This window comes from Cydia splendana, chromosome Z (genome assembly GCF_910591565.1).
Source record: "Cydia splendana chromosome Z, ilCydSple1.2, whole genome shotgun sequence".
In the NCBI taxonomy this organism is placed as follows: Eukaryota; Metazoa; Arthropoda; class Insecta; order Lepidoptera; family Tortricidae; genus Cydia; species Cydia splendana.
In genome coordinates, this window is record NC_085987.1 from 40,366,287 (window position 1) to 40,385,777 (window position 19,491).

General features: G+C 37.0%; 1 protein-coding gene across 2 annotated transcripts in view; it reads left to right on the forward strand.

Moving 5' to 3' along the window:
* The window catches only part of LOC134804064 (UNC93-like protein), a 117,128-nt gene that overhangs the window by 86,193 nt on the left and 11,444 nt on the right, over positions 1–19,491 (forward strand). For both annotated transcript variants that reach the window (XM_063776960.1, XM_063776961.1), the window contains 2 exons: positions 14,312–14,999; positions 15,460–15,682. In XM_063776960.1, the coding sequence (XP_063633030.1) occupies positions 14,333–14,999; positions 15,460–15,682 (890 nt within the window). In that variant the 5' untranslated portion in view covers positions 14,312–14,332. The remainder of the gene's footprint in view (positions 1–14,311; positions 15,000–15,459; positions 15,683–19,491) is intronic.

Below are 19,491 nucleotides of genomic sequence, written 5' to 3' on the forward strand. Positions count from 1 at the left end.
AAAGTTTGTCTTCTTAATGCTGTGTGTAGGCTGCATAAAGTGGCTTTTTAAGAAATAGCACCTGGGAAGTATTTGTTTGCTTTAAACTTGAGTCACAACCCGTGGCGCTGGCGTGGCCCGGGCGGGCGGCGCTCTATGCGTGCCGTGCTGGTGTGCTCCACCCACGCATATATATAAGCGTTCTGGCCTACGCTCCTACGACGAATTTAAATACGATTAACTAGCATATAAAATATATAACATTTCTGTATATTCCTCGAAATCATATTAATAAGCAGAGTGTGTAACATTAGCATAAATACGCACTTTATCTCCGACTATATCTCTAGGTACTTAGAGCTTACGCCATAATTGGCCGCCCCAAGGCTCTGACGTTTCATTTAAATAAGCAGTTAATATATTTCTATACCGACCACTACGTATACCAACCTCAATAACTTAAATATCTCTTTCTGTCATTCATCGCACTAGTATTTTTTACCCCAACAGTAGGTAAGTGAGGTATTCTAGACAGAAACGGAATGCAATAGGTAATATAATCTTTTGTTTCTGTATTATTGAAATTATTCACAATAAGTAATTATAAAAGAAATTATAATTTCTCGCAGATCAAACGTAATCGATTGCGTAAAACTTGTATTTTATGGCTATCAAACACGCTAGTTGAGGCCGTTACATGATTTACATACAAAATTCTTTTGCTCTTAAAAATTGAAACACATAACGACTGAGGGAAATATAATATATTAATTCTTCACGCCTTAGAGAATCGTCTGTGTCCTAGATTTTTTCGATTTGTCAGTTTAAAAACTCGGAAGTCACAAGCTGAGGTTAAATGAAAATTTTCTCTTAATTGGCCGCAACGAAAATTAATGAGAAAACGACAAAGTATCCCACCCAAGGATTGGTCGAGATCGTATCTGTAGGTGCGCGGGCGCGGACACGAGATCTATAGCTTAAGCTAAATCTTGCATTCCTAACCAATTGATATTGACACGCGACGATTCAGACTGAATGCTTTTCGGCTGAACGTATTATTTACAATATTTATAATATTAAATGTCATTTATACTAAATTGTTTAAGTATTAAAAATTATACTTATTCGCAAAAAAATAACAATAACAAAATTAATACAGGTTTATGACGATAGCGGTCTCAGTTGCTGTAGTCCCCATATTCCTCCTAACAGTACCTACAATGTTATCCAGATTTAGATAGACTAAATTGAAAAAGAAAGTTACTAAATGTGTTTTTTTTTCAGGACTGGTTTTGTAAGTAGTACTTTAACTGTAAGTGATATGTGATTGTAAGTGAAACGATTCAATTGTTTTACTTTAGTGGCGGGCGCTGCAGATCGAGACATTTCAAGTCTCACCCCATTCTATAGTAAAGTTTATCTCTAGCGCTAACGTTTCAGCGTTAATCGGCAGCAAAAAGCTTAGTCCACATGGATTTCTCAGGCGCCTTAAAATAGCTTCTGCAAATGAAACTTTATTGTGGCTGATGACGATAAAAACAATTTCCAGAGGCGAGCCGAAGCCGCCTGCCTTGAGGAGCGTCGGAACCTCTTATCTCGCGCAATTAAAATCTACCTAGCTCGCTATAGGTACCTACGACTATATCATAACACTGAAATGCACAGTCTTTATACACTCTTGTATACACGGGCAAGTATTTCTAGTTTCAGTCCTTAAGAAGTGCCTCTAAAGAGTTAACTTTCATACGACGCGGATCAACATTACAATACAGCTACCATCAGTTTGCCACTGAGATAAACGCTAGCGCGGCTAGCGTGAACGTAACTTACTTTCTATGCATCTCGCTCGTACTGGCATATTAGTGCAAGCGAGATACATATATAGAAAGTAAATTACGTAGACGTTAGCGTATATGTCAGTGTTGACACTACGACATTGCATGGACAAATTATGAATTAATTAATTGCTAAAGTCGCCATGCACTTTTGCGGCTGATGGTACATTTGAAATTTAAAGTAAAAGCGTTTTCCACAATACATAAGTAACAAAAGGCTAAACAAGACCCGACCTAAGTATTTACAAAAACATGGCTCTGCCTCCTAGTCTAGTCGGTCCCGTGCTCGAATCCTGATATTAAGATATTTGAGTGATGTGGGAATTTATCTGTACGTGTGTTCATCAGAAATATTTTTTCCTGACTATTGGACAATTTATATGTATGTATATAAGTCTAATTTTTATATAATATCTCGTCTTCTAATACCCACAACACTAGCTATATTGAGCTTAGTGTGGGGCTAGGTCGAACTGTATAAAATAATATTTTATTTATTTATTTATGGTTGCGCAAATTAATTATAACCGGTGAACCATTTATCTACTGTCGTACAAACTCTGACCGCTTACAATTCCTATCAATAATAGGTATTACATAAAAATCCATAATGTTTATGTATTATTATTTATAGGAATTGTTACCAGGGTATAAAACCTAGTACTTACTTACTTATATAAGTTCTTGAACGAGTTAAAAGACAATAAGCCTTGACAACTAATTCAAAAGTGGCGGAAACTTTTATGAAACAGGCATCGGCAATAAAAAACGTCACAGTTCCATTGAGTCTAGATAAAGAAGCATCGCTTTTATAAATGACACATGTGCTGTGTCCGGAAATAAAGGCTGATTACAGTACATTAGTGCGTGGTTCTAATTGGCGCACAAGGTCAGGGGACAATGGTGGCACAACAATCGCCGCGGATGGTCACTGTGGGAAAATTCACTAAGAGGAAAATTTCTTGTTGGCCGCAGATTTTCTTCGTTTAGGGGGATCTTTTGTATTTCAGCCAGAAAAGGCCCAGACGCTTACTTTGTTTCGCTTTCACTTCGCTATTTGGTACAGCATTAGCATTTTTTTTTACAATATGATAAAAATAAAATGGTATTTAAAAAACTAATGTACGAGTACCTAAAAAAATGTATTGTACCTAAAAAACTAAAAACATAAAGTTGCGACTTAGTAGCGCACGCATGTCACGTTAAAACCGCAACCGTAACTACATGTATTTGAATTTATGTGGCAGCTTGTAAACTTTCTTGCACTAAGTTCTTGCATTACCTACTATGAACGTAAGTGCGCATTTTACGATCTTCTTTATAGGTAGATGCTTTGGTTTGTAAAGTTATTAAGTAGAACAACTACCTATTAAATGACTGCGTAGAAGGGAGGATGTTCTATTTATTACTAGGTAGGTACACTAAAGGCATGCACCCATTTTTATTAGTTGGTATATTCGTATAAAACAACTTAAACTCATATTAGAATATTTGTACCTTATAAGTAAATTAATTGTCGAGCATGGAAATATGATGAGAGAGAGACAGATCGATAGCCAAGTTTTGTTTACCTGAAAATTAGTTTCCTTAGTTGTTCCAGCAACCAAGTAAGTATAAATATGTGCAGGTTGATGTCTATTACCTGTACATATTTATACTTACCTACATCTAGTTATGTACCTACGTATGTAAGATAAAATTTCAAAAATTAGTATATTATTCGCACGAAGCTTTTCGATATTCAGTTACGTCTCAAACTATCGTGCAAACCTGGCTTCAGCTTCCAAACAGGCTCCGTGCGATTATATGCACATGGGTGCTCTCCGTGACCCCACGACCCGTGGCAACATCCCACGTCGCCGTACCATCGTCCACACTATTAACTGACCATTTCAAACCTTATAGTAAAGACATGAGCTCTACCAATGGTCAGAGAATGTTGCTTTTAGTACCTGTGAGCTGCCACACAGTCGTATGTGCAACGGACATGGGGAACAGCGCTAATCGTATCTGCCGTATCCGTGTTCGAAAACTTATTTAATTCTGTACCTTAATGTATTAAAATAAGGTTGATAACTAAATTAATTGTGGGATACTGATACGGCGCATATACGATTAGCATATAATACCGGTTTGTAAATGCAGATCCACAAATGTCAGTGCAGCCAAATAACTCATCGGACATGTGAAGTGACCCCGGCAAATTATTGGCTCGGGGATTTCGACACTGATGATGTGCAATACATTTTGTACCAAAAAGTGAAGTTTTTGACACAAAACGCAAACACGTGCCCGTTTTAACGCCGTAGGTAATACCTACAGCTAAAGTGTCATTCTATGGAACTTGCTGACTATGTAAACAAAAGTCCCTGGTAAATTCATCATTCAGAGACAATTTCAATATGGCGGTTTGTTTACATAGTTAGCAAGTTCCACAGAATGACACTTTACCGTTGCCATCCGAAAGTCACCATATATTTTTACAAAAAGTTATAATATAGGTAGGTAATTTTCGTGACCAACGTTGTTGACATAGCTCAGAGAATGGCCAGACTAAAATGGCAGTCGGCGTCCCACATTGCTCGTAGGACCGATGTCCGATGGGACAAAAAGGTTCTTTAGTGACGACAAGATGGTCCGAAGAACTGGTTAAGATTGCGGGAAGCTGATGAGAGCGGCGCAAGACCGGTCGTTGTGGAGATCCCCGGAGGAGGTATATGTCCAGCAGTGGACATCTTTCGGCTGATATGATGATGATGAATTTTCGTGATGTTGCGAGTTTCGACCAATATTGACACCTTGTTTTAGCAAAAAAACAATAATATTACGCTGTCAAAAGCAGAGGCGTGTTTGACCTTTTTTCACGAATGGCCAAGTTGAAAGCATCATAACCTCGCAAGGGATCATTAACGCCGGATGCTGCTATTGTGACGTGATTCAGGTGTTCTAAATAATAATAATGTGCTCAAATAATAGTTATTTCCATACAATTGTATTCTATAGTAGGTATAGCGTCGAGTACCTAAAGTTGAGTAAATACTTAAACAACATTTAGTATTTAGAGGCGAGCAATACCTACTGGGTTTTGAACTTTTGATCCTATACATTTTTTCTAATGCCCTTCCCCGTCTTCCTCGAGCTAACTGACCTAAGTGTAGTACTAAGTTACCCGTCTAAGCTAACTCTGCACCGATTTCGACGAAGTGTGAAAGTGCCGCTATAAACATCATATTTTCACAGAATTGTACATGTAGGTACCTATATTGTGATATTGTTAGAGTTTGATATTTGCAGTCTGAGCAGACTTGAAGATGATGAAATTTGAAAGAGCCTAAGCTTAATTTACCGACTTTGATAATTATGTTTCCTAAGTACCGTAAAATGGGGTGAGTAGGTGCAAAACTGACATTCAAACCTCGATAACATTTTATTTTTACATATGCAAACTGAATGGTGTATATATATTTATTATTTATTTATTTATTATTTTAGTTCTTATTTTATTTTGGGTAGTTCCATTTCATAACTTTGACGATAAACAGGAAATCCCACCTCACCCCGTAGTCCCTCGTATTTGGGGTGAGTTGGGTTTTCATGAAAGGTGATTTTGGGAGATTGCTGGATCGTTTTTTTTTTATTATGAGTATTACTATAGCTCCATTTTAAATTGGAATACATTATTTTTGCAGCAGTAGCCTTGAAATCCCATGGGGTGACCCCTTCATGCCTTCTCTCCCCATTCATAACCCAACTCTCACCGCGAACCCTACTCACCCCATTTTACGGTACTTACTCATGACCTAAGTATTTATTTATGTACCTACCTATCAATATTGGATCAATTGGATGTAAAAATCACACTCAAATTATAAGTTTAAAGTGTTTAGGGTGTATTTTCAACTGCGTCCCATCTAGTCTTTAATAAAATCCCCAACTTTGTTTAATCCGCTGGTTGTACATACTTATTATTGTCTAAATAAATTTGTTGTAATTTCAGATAAAAAGGTTCTTATTGCACTTGACACATAAGACAAACACAGTGAGGAATCCTTAGGACGTACAGTCGACGTCAAATATATGTTTACATTTTTCGACTTATTACAAAGGAGTAGGGTGCAAAAGTGTAAACATATTTTTGCCGTCGACTGTACAAGAGAAAGTTTAAAATGAAATAACAAAACTCATTCATTCTAGTTTGTCATCATTGAAGGTTACAAAATTTGCGAGAGCCAATTGTAATATATCCGATTTGGTTCGGAACGGTGCCAATTTTGGCGAGCCTTGAAATGTTCGTTACACCGGCAATGACGGGGATGACAGGAAGTGACGACCACAGATACCGTGGGAAGGCTTCAGGGGTTTTGAATCGACTAGTTTTAATGGCAGCCCATGACATTGCCGATTTTATAACGTCGAGATAACGAAAATTATTTAGTTTTAAATTAAATACATACCTAATGCAATTGGGAAGGAGACTTGAAATGCCATTCCCTCCTAATAAATGCTAATAGTTATGGAGAAAAGATTATATTTTTCGAAAATTACTCATTGATCGATCTGGAAAATGGCAAATTAAGAAGAAGTTGATTAAAGCTTTGGGTAACATAACTGCTTTCTGACTGTGTATACCTACGTAGTTTCGCTACATATTTATTAGGAATCACATATCACTTTCAGTGCCGAAGACTTTTTGATGCCCTAAGTATTTTTAGACCATGAGCATCCTCCTCTCTCCGGGTTTATCCATCAGATTTTATGCATTCCTGAAATTTTGATGAAAGCGTATTGGCCCTAAATAAGCAACAGCGTAAATTACTTGTCAGTAAATCCGGCACTGTTCAAGTGAACACTCTCCCTCTTATCAGTTATCATACATAAGTAATTAAAGAGCTCCATATATTTTTCCCATTTGGCAGCAGCAATAGCATTTTGTATAAAGTGAATTGGAAACATAAAAGACTTTCAAGCTTTTTTTAATGCTAAGGTTACACGAGCGTTTATACGCCGGTTTAACGAAGATTACCATACGCAAAAATAATTAATTGATGAGCCGGATTTGCACAAACCACATGTAGATTTGGCACATCCGTTATCCGATGGGCCTTTTGTTCGCATATCATTGTGCATTATGTATTTTCATTTAAGTGGATGATTTTTATTTTTTATGATACAACATTGGCTGTACAGAACTAGGCAGTTATGACTTTTTGAATGATTATTTCGAGAGGATCTCGACCTGTTTGGTGTAAGAGCCGAGGCACATAAGGTACCTCGCACGTGTTTATTGTGACAGATGATTCCATGGAATCGTTACGTCCATGACCGAGCAGATTTGCCCTCTGACAGGACAATGGGTTCGCATTATTTATGTTATTTGCGCCTAAAACCCGGTTATAAAGGTACCGGGTAATTGCATAAAATTAGGGTTAAGATAATTCTAGTTCGCTGTTAAGAGATATTGTTCAAGCGATTGCTAATGATCTTGTGACTATGTATAAATGGAAGACTTTTCAGTGAGATATTACCATCAGCCTCTATTATTACACGTCAACAAAGAAACAACTTGACTACTTAGTCCAGCATTGTTCTTAGCTAAGCGAATTCTTGATCTCTAAGTACCTACTTAGTTAATTCAAGAATATCAAAATTTAATGTCATCCTTTAACCAAGATAATGAATTTTATTGAATTAAGGTGTAAAACATTAAATCCATTTCCATTTGTTAGCTTTACTGATTGAAGAACCTGCGTCGCTTAGGTTTCCCTATAGATAGGTACTAATTTAGCATCCAAACAAATATTTATTTAGCCCATAAAATTAAGTAGCAATAATACAGGCCATACAACTGGTACAAGACTAAGGTGTACCAAAACAATAGTTTGGTAGCTACATTAATTTCACAATGGTACAGCTGTGCCGCCATCACCGCCTATTTGGGTGCTAGTTACCCGATCAGCATACAAGCGCGCTTTTCGTCACCACCATGGGTGAACTGGACTCTAAACACAAACTATTCTGAACTCTTGTCCCTTGCCTTAAGATTAAGTTTCCAACCCAAAATTAATTTGTTAGAAGGAAGTGAATTAATGTATTCAGTTTTTGTGCGGCCTGTTGACATGTTAAATGTAGTAAATACATTACATATTTAACTTTGTTTTAGAGGCAGATATTTTTAGGGTTCCGTACCTCAAAAGGAAAAAACGGAACCCTTATAGGATCACTCGTGCGTCTGTCTGTCCGTCTGTCACAGCCTATTTGCTCCGAAACTACTGGACCAATTAAGTTGAAATTTGGTACACATATGTAAGTCTGTGACCCAAACACGGACATGTAACGTCAACAAATGAATTTTTAACATAGGGGTTACTTTTGGGGGGTAAATAAGAAAATTAAAAAACAAAGTTTAGCAAACTATATTGTGTTATATATCAAACGAAAGGGCTCATTGTGAGAATCTCAATCATATATTTTTTATAATTTTAGGATAAATAGTTTAGAAGTTATTCAATAAAGTAGACAAAAAATGACCATTCCCCCCCCTCTATCTCCGAAACTACTGGGTCTAAAACTTTTGAAAAAAATACACAAAATAGTTCTTCACCGAAAGATGACAAGAAAACCTATTAGAAATCTACAGTCAAGTGTGAGACGGATTTAGGAACAAAAATGCGTTTAGGTAATTTTAGGGACACAGAAGCAATGGTTTAAGTGAAAAGTGGTGTAGAGTAGACAGCTATTGCGAAGGCCCTAGGCCGATATCTGCATAAGGCCGAAGGTCCGAAGCGTCCCGAAGAAGTGTGCCTTTAGGTTCAAGCGTGAGTCCGATTGAAGACAAAAAATGTCGACTAGGCTGTATCTGGCACACAGCCGCAATGGTACTTGTACTATTGATTGATTAGGTACTTGTACTGTTGTATTAGCACTAACATCTGGGAGACTGAGCTTTGCTCGGAAAACATAAAAACTCAAAGATGCACGTTTTCCCGGAGATAAGACCTAGCTAGATCGATTTTTCGCCCCCGAAAACTCCCATATAGCAAATATAATCGAAATCGTTAGAGCCGTTTCCGAGATTCCGAAATATAAATAAATATATAAAATAAATAAATATTGGGGACATCTTACACAGATCGACCTAACCCCAAACTAAGCATAGCTTGTACTATGGGTACTAGGCGACGATATAAAGATACTTATATAGATAAATACATACTTATACATAGAAAACACCCATGACTCAGGAACAAATATCTGTGTTCATCACACAAATAAATACCCTTACCGGGATTCGAACCCAGGACCATGCACAGAATTGCTCGTTTAAAAATATAAGATATGTTTGTCTCTTTTCGACCTTCGCTTTTAAAACACTTGTTCGGCATTTAATATTCCTATCCAAGCTACTTTGCATAATTGCAGAGATATAAGCCATCGCGCCATAACACTTCGTGTTACATCTGGTTTTTGAACTGACCCATTCAGGTATTTCAAAGTTTCACTCACGTTACACGTACAAAAAAAAATGGTATAAATTGTGTGATGTACGGAACCCTTGAAACGCGAGTACGACTCGCACTTGACCAGTATTTTTTTAACAGGAAACAATAATGTAATGATAGTAATTTATCACTTGTGTTGGCCATTAGTAACTAATATACATATATTTTCTATGCAATTTAAATAAATTATTTCGTATCGTCTCAGTGCAACAGTTTCTACTTTAAGTGAACCAAACTGCGAGTTAAAGGATGACTCACGCTAGACCGGGCCGTGCCCGGGCCGAGGCGTATGACATGTCATTTTCTATGACGGCTGACCGGTGATCAGGTGGGGCTTTCCATAGAATACGACGCGCCGGAAGCTCCGGCCCGGCCCCGGTCCGGTCTAGCGTGAGTCAACCTTAAATCATAAGTATCATAGTAAGTACTCTTAAAGGACTTAAACTCAAGGATTGTTCTCGGACGGAACCTAAGGCGCAAATTACATAAAATACTTTTCATATTCCTGTTATGCGCTCCTAATATTTAATATAATAATTTGTCGGCCTCTCGTTATATTCTAACATTTTCAGGTTTTTAAATACAAAGAAGTGCTTAATAATATTATTGAAGGTTTCGAGCACGTCACAACAGTCGTCACGTACCTACTATTTCGGAATAAACCTGTATTACCTCATGCTATTGCTTCGATTGCTTTTATTTTGTCACTATCACCTTATTCACTTGTATTCACACAAAGTTTTCAACTCAGATACAATTAGGAAAAAGAGAAAAATATTCACATTTCACATTTGACAATGACGAAGTGAAACTTGAGTCAAGAGAATTAACTTTGTCTCGCCTCTCGCCATAACACATCGCGATATCGAACAAAAGGCAAGAGAAATATCACACTTTATGAATAATATGAATAAAAATATTCTACTTAATATATTCCTCGAATTATCTTGAATATTCATAAGAATAGCAGACGGATCGTAAAACATAGCCCTTGTAATTAGTCTGCTAGACACAAGCTAGATACATTTTTATCGCACGAATGTGTCGAACGCTTTGTCTTATGTTGACGCGAGTGTCAAGGGTTAGTCTTTTTGCTAAATTTGCTATATTTATGAATTATAATTTATAAATTATAAAACAACATCACCTTGTATTATTACTGGAAATATTGTATATTTCAAGGGAAAAATATGTATGCAGCTATTGCAGCTAAATTAATTTGCATAGCGACTAAATAATGCAAATGCGATTGTATTATTATGTACGTACCTACATTAGAGGTCCCCACAAATATTTTATTAAATATTGTTTAATAGGTACATTATTGAACATGGACGATTCTATTATTAAATGGCAATACTATTAATAAATAAATAAAACTATCCGACTTATAATTTAGTACGCAAATGTATTAGGTTGAAGATGATGACTGTTGAAGGCACCAATAGCGGGTAGCACATTTATTTTGTAGCGGATGATAAAAAATAATGGTGAAATATAAATAAAAATAATTTTTCCACCTATTGTGAGTCACCTGACAAACGCGTAGCGTGCATGCTTCATAAAATATGGAAATGTACGAGTATATGACAAACAATGCATGATATGTTGTGATATGGTTGACAGAAATATGCCGGTCTTATTTGAACACTGTTAATATTATAGCGTGAATTGTCGTCAGTGGTGCGAAGGTCTTCTTGAAGACTCATTTTATTGACACGTGTCAATTACGGTTTATTCATTTATTTTCTATTTTTTTTATTACTGAATATTTAGGAAAGGCGACGACCGCTTCTCCATATAAACGTATTCTCTATTTTCCTCATTGGATATTGACATTATGGAATATTAGATTATTGTCACAAGGGACCAACATAACATAGTTATTTACGACATGGGCTTACATTGAATCCTGAGCGTAGTGACACCCAAGGAAATAATTTTGCTACCATGTTATGTGACACATACTGCATTTTATATCACCAATGAGGAAATTATTGTTTCAAAATATTATTTTAAGCTAAAAATTTGTATGCACGTAATCGATTATAAAGAAATTGTAATCGATAATGTGCATACTATTTACATATTTACTTATTTCATATTGTGTTAATACTTTATATTGGCAATAAAATATCCTAGAGCAGAAAAATGGCACTTGGATCCCTCCTAGCAGGGAAAAATGTGCCACTTTGATGGCTCCTAGCAGGGAAGAAAAAGCCATTTTCCAAATAGGTGATGTGAAAAATATGTTTAACTCAATTTGATGTATAATAATTAATAACCAAAGCTATGCCCCCATTGTTTGGCTCTTTTTGAATTTTTCTAATAAGTGTCTATATTAATAATTATATTATGTCTAACAGTCGACGTAGATCGATAGTTTTGAAGTGAAAACTTCTTTAGCGGCGCTGAGCACTTTTTGTGATGGGGAAAACATGTTAAACTCGCGAGAGCGTAAGACGTAACGTCACGTGTGACGGACACTGCTACAATGTCATTGAGTTTTCTTTTTTTATTTAAATGCCATCTAGTGAGCTTCCCTCAAACTGGTACTAATATAACTCTAGTACTCACAGTGATGTGCTTAGGGGTTTCAAGTAATGCGACGAAATAACGTTAGATGGCGTTAACCTTTATTATACATAGTGCTGCAGACATTTTGCACTAGATGGCGCTGTTATTAATATATTGAGTTACAATGTCATTGAGTTTTCACTTCTGCCGGCACTCCCGGAGCGCAACCCGTTGTTTTTAGGGTTCCGTAACTCAAAAGAAAAAAACGGAATCCTTATAGGATCACTCGTGCGTCTGTCTGTCCGTCTGTCCGTCTGTCACAGCCTATTTGCTCCAAAACTACTGGACCAATTAAGTTGAAATTTGGTACACATATGGAAGTCTGTGACCCAAAGACGGACATGTAATAAAAACAAATGAATTTTAAGCATAGGGGGCTCTTTTAGGGGGAATATGAGAAAATTAAAAAACAAAGTTTGGAAACCATATCGTGTTACATATTAATATTAAATGAAAGGGCTTATTTTGAGGATCTCAAATATATTTTTTTTATAATTTTATATGAAATAGTTTAGAAGTTATTTAAGAAAAAAGGCAAAAAATGACCATTCCCCGGAGCCTCCGACATGTACATGCTTCCTGCAAAGGAGATCGTCGATTTTGTTCTATCTTTTGTTAAGCGATTGGGCCCGATACCTATAGATTACTGGAAAAACGTATAAGAAGTCTGCAATTAAGCGTGAGCCGGACTTAAGAATAAGAATTTCGGATAAGCTCTATCAGGGCCACAACCGCAATTGATTTACGTGAAACGTGGTGTGGACAGCTAGTGCGAAGGTCGAAGGCCGAGCTCTGCGTTGGGCCGAAGGCCTGAAGCATCCAAAAGAGGTGCGCCTCCACGCAAGGTCGAAGGATGAGCTTTAGGAGGTTAGTGCTCAAACAGAACAAATAATTGGTTTAAGTACTAGTAGCTAAATGAGAAGGCTGAACTGCCGTATATCAGAGGGTCTACCGCGAACACCGAAGTTCGCAAATTGCGGGGATTTCTCTTTTACTCCAATGAAACCGTAATTAGAGTGACAGAGTGAGATACCAGCAATTTGCGAACTTCGAACAAAATTAAAGATAGCCAGCCGTGTGTGGAAAACTTGAATGAACAGTTGAATGTACTTATGAACTTGCAGTGCAGTACGGAACCCTTGGGACGCGAGTTCGACTCGCACTTGACCGGTTTTTTTACCTAGATTACCATCCGTTCCATTCTACCATCGATTGATTATCGATCGATGCTTGTACAGTCGTTCTGACCAGGGTATCGGTTTCTGTTTGTAAACTCTAACCAGTGATATGTATGTTTAAGTGTAGACATCGAACACCTGTCTAACTTGTTACCTTGTTTTTATTTTATTTTCTGCGTTGAAAACATAACCAGCAGCTTTAAATAGAAAACAAAATTAAGTAATTCTGTATGCTTACAATTAACACATAAAGTCAGTGCAGCCAAATCCGTCCACGGGCTGATTCCGTATACTTACAGCGTAAAAAAAACTATTCAAGAGACAGTACGCGGTTACTGACTTGATTAATTAATAATTTATAGTATTTAGTTCCAGCTGTCACTAGACAGCTTTGCAACTGAGCACGGATTAAAAAATAAAGAATTTTATTCTCGGCACAAGGTTTTTGCAGCACTGGACGGTGGACCTTACCATTGTGCGCGCTGGTAAAGTCGACTCTACCTATGTTTGTTCTTGCAATATTATTTTATTTCTACGCGTTTTTCAAATGCAAGCTGTAAAACAATTGCTCGAATTTGCAATTACAAATATTCAATAAATTGTTTCATTTTATTGTATTCTCCTATTGTATCGATTCAATAAATAATTTTGTCATACATCACATACAAACACATTTAGCTACTAAGTTTGAAAATAAACAACAAATTTCGGGTGCCGATGCAGATATCATATATATTATTTCGAACGTGTTGATTATGTCATGATGAAACCAGTACCTATACCTAATTCATAACACACTATGAGTGTGTGTTCAGCTGCTCGGTCATTTGAGCACACCGCGCCACCGCTCAACCAAAAACATAGGATTGACGTAATATAAAACATTATAATACTCTTATTTTTAAACCTCCTGTAACATTTAATAAAGTTTTCTAGGACCTACAAATACTTTTGTATGTAATGTAGGAACTATCAGTATATACCGAGTGATATAGAGTCTCGAAAACGACAGTTCGACAGTTGACATAGTGAAATTAAGTTAATGTAAAACAATATAATATTATAAATAATTTCATACATTATACACTGCTGAAATAAATAGTAAACACCATATCTGCCAGTCTCGAGTTAAATTATAGTTCAGTTATTCCAGCACTGTCTTGCTCGTGGCATCTCTTAATATTGCAAACATTAATACGTGATTAAGGAACACAAAAATAAAGATGTGTCGTTTTGTTTGCAGGGCTGCAAGCGATAACCCGGTATGACGGCTACACACGGAGGGGGACGTGAAGATGACCGCCCCGACAAGGACTCGGTGTACACGCTCAAGACCGGTTTCAAGAACGACGGCTACCAGCACGACAAGGACAACGACGACATCGTCAAACCCCCGCCTCTACCCATAGAAGATGAAAACTACCCATCGGGAAAAGTTAAACTATCAAGAAACGAGAAATGGAGAATACTGAAGAACGTGGCGGCGGTGAGCGCCGCCTTCATGGTGCAATTCACCGCTTTCCAAGGGACGGCCAATCTACAGTCGTCCATCAACGCCAAGGACGGGCTGGGCACGGTATCGCTAAGTTCCATTTACGCGGCGCTCGTAGTATCCTGTATATTTGTTCCCACCTTTCTAATCAAGAGGCTAACTGTGAAATGGACTCTGTGTTTGTCCATGATGTGCTACGCGCCGTACATAGCGGCGCAGTTCTACCCGGCTTTCTACACGCTGGTGCCGGCCGGGGTAGTGGTGGGGATGGGAGCGGCGCCCATGTGGACGTCGAAGGCCACGTATCTGACGCAGGCCGGTAGCGTCTACGCAAAGCTGACGGATCAAGCTGTCGATGGCATCATCGTGCGATTCTTCGGCTTCTTCTTCCTCGCTTGGCAGACGGCCGAGCTTTGGGGAAATTTGATCTCAAGTTTGGGTAAGTTTCATTGTTTTTCACTTACATGATGTGTTTGGGTAGACCATCTTTCCTAATACTAACTAGGTATTAAAGGTAGTCTACCCTTCTTCATCTGACCTTTAGAACGAAGACCCAGTTGAAAATACCAACCCATACCATACCATAAAGAAAACTTATGTGATGCATAAACCGTCAACTAAGTACTGACTTAAGTAGTGTAGAACAATTTCAAATCCTTGACTGGCGTCCTCTTTTACCAAACATACCTAATGATCATCTTATTTGACTCGAAAAACTTTACAAAAATCGACGTCACTATCCACATAATAAGTCTCCCATATTGCTTCTCTTGCACTTAATTGGTACTTGTAATAAGTGACCATGTCACAGTCGAACTGATAATATTTAAAGACAATATAATATCATTGTTCAAGAGTAAAATAGAGCCGCGGACTTTACAACAATTCCCTCATTGCAGTGTTCTCATCGGGCGTACACAGCTCCAACGGAACCACCGAAAACAACAGCAAGACCCTGCTGACTTGCGGAGCGAACTTCTGTATGATCGGTGGCGGCCAGCACGAGAACCAGAACCTGCACCGACCGCCAGACAGCGAGATTTACGAGATCAGCGCCATCTACCTGGCGTGCGTCTTTGTCGCCGTGCTCATGGTCGCGCTGCTGGTGGACCCACTCTCCAGGTACCTACCTACTATACAATACAAAACTCATTATTTATAAAAAAAAACTAAAGTACTTCCTAAATACTCGGAGAAGTTCTCACAGCGCAGCACCCGCATTGTAAATGCTCGTATGTACGCCTTATGAAAAAATAACAAAACTCCATCTAGAAAGAGTTAATTTTTATTTTAGAAGAATTATAAATAGATTTAACTTTAAATACGAAAACAATATACGACGCTTCTTCTTAAAACCTGATTTAGTAACCTAAGAGTACAAAAAATGGGTAAATATAAATATGACCATATTCTGTGATCATTTTAATTTATTTTGTGACTGACTTACATGAGACGTGTTAAGGCTAAGCATGTCACACATCACTTTACACCTTATAAAACAAAGTCCCCCGCCGCGTCTGTCTCTTTGAGTGTTTGTATGTTCGCGGTAAACTCAAAAAATACTGAACGGATTTTCATGCGGTTTTCACCTATCAATAGAGTGATTCTTGAGGAAGGTTTAGGTGTATAATTTGTTAACCCGTGCGAAGCTGGGGCGGGTCGCTAGTGTACATTACAGTAAAGCAAAAAGTATTAAGTAACGCAGTTTCCCACTGAACTCGTAATTAGTTTTAGATTATATTATGTGATATGCATGTCATATCATAGTCCATGTACCTAATTCACAAGGACACGTCACAATTAAAAAAAAATTAAAGCATTAACTTTGAATTTAAAATTATAACTTATCTTAGAGCCATTTATGGGGGCCTTGCTAAGTGAGATCGTTTAAATAGTAAAATTTCCGTTAAATTTCCATATGGAAAATCTTCGTAACTTCCCATATTTTTTATGGGGATCAAAATTTCCCATTGCCAATATGAAAGTTACGTTCATTTCCTGTGAAATTTTCTTAAATGTTCCGAGAACTTTGTCGATTTTTTTTACTAGCACATATATATGTGTAGCCCACTGGTCACGAAATATCTACCTAAACTCATGTGGTTCATAATTAATGGAAAATAATAAACTCGCAGTTAGTAAATCGCCTTAACCTCCGTCTAACGCGAGCTGTCTAGCTGTTTTTCTGTATTAGCCATTTCTTAGTTTGATTGATACTCGCCGGGCGGAGGCCGGCACGCTTTTTGCCGGCTCGTGAATTCCTTAGAACGGCATGTCATTGCCTTGATGTGTTTCTGCTAGCCCGGGAAGTAGTGTTATAAGGTGCAAATTTTGGTATCGGATAAATTCACTTAGCACAGATGTAATATACGTAAAGCTAAGCTAATTGAGCCCGGTAGACATCCGCCACCCCCTGGCAGGTAGGCAGGGGGGGCAGTCAAAGTAATTTGTAATGGATTCAAGCTTTCAACTCCTTTTTAACCGTTAGAGGATGAATATTTAAAAACGCAGAAATTACTGTTCTTGTATTCTAATACAGTGAAACCTGGATAAGTGAAACTTCAAGGGACGAGCAGATATGTCTCACTTAAAGAGGTATTCCACTTACCCAGGCTCTCAGTTAGCCAGGTACAAATAAATTTTTGTCTCAATTACAGAGGGTTCCATTGATAGAGGTGAGAATAGAGTATATTTCAGTTATAGAGGTGGTTAATAAGGTATTTTGTAAGGGGTCATCCATTAATTACGTCACACGTTTAGGGGGAGGGAGGGGGTCAAGAAAATGTGACATATTGTGACATGGGGGAGGGGGGAGACACAAACTTTGTGACGTCACTTTAACTTCATCAGTAACCAAAATATTTTTTTTTTATATTTTATTCGCTGTACATTTAAATAACAAGTTTTTAAAACGATAATCGTTTTTATTCTTTTAATTTTCTTTCCTAAGCAGTTTTGGGTTATAAAATTACTAATATTTATATCGTCAAAAATATTTTGATAAAAGATTAATAATACTTAGGTACTTACTTAATTCGATTTGGCGATTTCGTAGAAAAAATGTGACGTCACACTAGGGGGGAGGGGTTTGCCAAATGTGACCAAATGTGACAAGGGGGGGGGAGGGGTCAAAAAACCTAGAAATTTGTGTGACGTAATTAATGGATGACCCCTAATTACATATCTTTAAAAATAAATAAAGTAAAATAATCCTTGTCCCTAAATATTTATTAAGTCTGTTTAAATATTTCTTTGAATTTATTTTGAATGATTCTCAAAAGGATAGATATTTTAAAATAAAATTTAATTTGATATGGACTTCATTGCGTCTTAGAATGAACATTTATTAAATGAAAATTTGTCATCATGGATCATCATCATCATCAAGATTTCAGTTTTCTTTTCGATAGTTTTAATTACATAAAGTAACTAAATCAAACTTGAAGTCGTTTAGACACAATTAAGCAAATGCGCAATTTGTGGATAGTCTAAGAGTTAGTAAGAATACGGAAATTGATCAATAAAGTCCAAGTTAGAGAGGTCATAGATTGACGTTATCTCAGATACAGAGGTCAATTCCTATAAAATTCTAAAAGACAATTAGGAAAATGTAATCTTATAAATATAGTCTCAGTAAAAGAGGTAAAATACACTCTCTGTCTCAATTATAGAGGTAAATGTGACTATAAAATCACAACAACTAATCCCAGTTATAGAGGTTCGTTTTATCTCACTAACAGAGGTAATTCAGTGCTAAAGTGTCGGGACCGCACCATGAGTCCCAGCTAAGTATAGAAGTTTCTCACTTATCCAGGTCCCACTTAACGAGGTTTCACTGTAATATGCGCATATAAAAAGTTTCAAGCCCCACGCTCGAAAAAAAATTTGATATCCATACAAATTTTCAACCCCTATTCCGCCACCTTAGGGGATGAATTTTCAAAAACGCTGAAATTATTTTTTTTGTATTTCAATAATATATATTTTAACGAAGTTTGAAATTCCTAGCTTAAAATAAAACATTAACTCCATACAAACTTTCATCCCCTTTTTAACCCCCTTAGGGGTTTAAAATTTTTCAATATCGCTTCTTTTCTCTTGTACACATTATAAATGTAGCTTGGTGTGCAAATTTCAACTTTCTAGCATTTGTAGTTTCGGCTGATAATAGTAATAGTTGAATAAATAAAACAGCAAACCGATTTTGATTTGTTCGTCAATATTTTTATTTTTTTCTATTAAACTGTACATTAAATGTCTTAAAAATGAATTCCTCGTGCCCGATTTATCTGGAAATGATACCAAACTCGAGGTGGTAGGTAAATAGAAGCCGATATGCGGCGTGTAACTTTGGATGCCCCCCTGCCTACCCACCAGGGGGTGGCAGATGGCTAATGGGCTGGATTGGCTTAGCTTTACGTATACTATATCTGTGGCAAGTGAATTCATCCGATACCAAAATTTGCACGTCCCATACATTGGGTGACACTACTTCCCTCACTATGCTTATTTCTGTGAATACAGAGTCGTTCAGCAAAAATTATGTACAGTCACCTGCAATAAAATGTTACACAATGAAGTCCGCAAAAATATCTGACACCATCTTATTCGTAGAGCCATAAGAGCGTGTCACATATTTTTGCGGCCTTCGAAGAGTAACATATTATTGCAGGTGACTGTACTTACGTCTAAATGCAAAAAGGTATGCAAAAATGCAAATTATGATACTTGGTAAACAAATAGGATTTGGTAAGCTTAACCTGTACTATCAATCTGTTTTCATTTCTGGTTTCAGTAATTAATGATTATTCTTCATAAAACTTGACTTTTTGAATGATAATGATTTTGAATGACGCAAGATAAATATTTACAAAAAAATAACATTAATATGTACAAACGTTCTCTTAACATAACGCTCTTAGGAATTATAA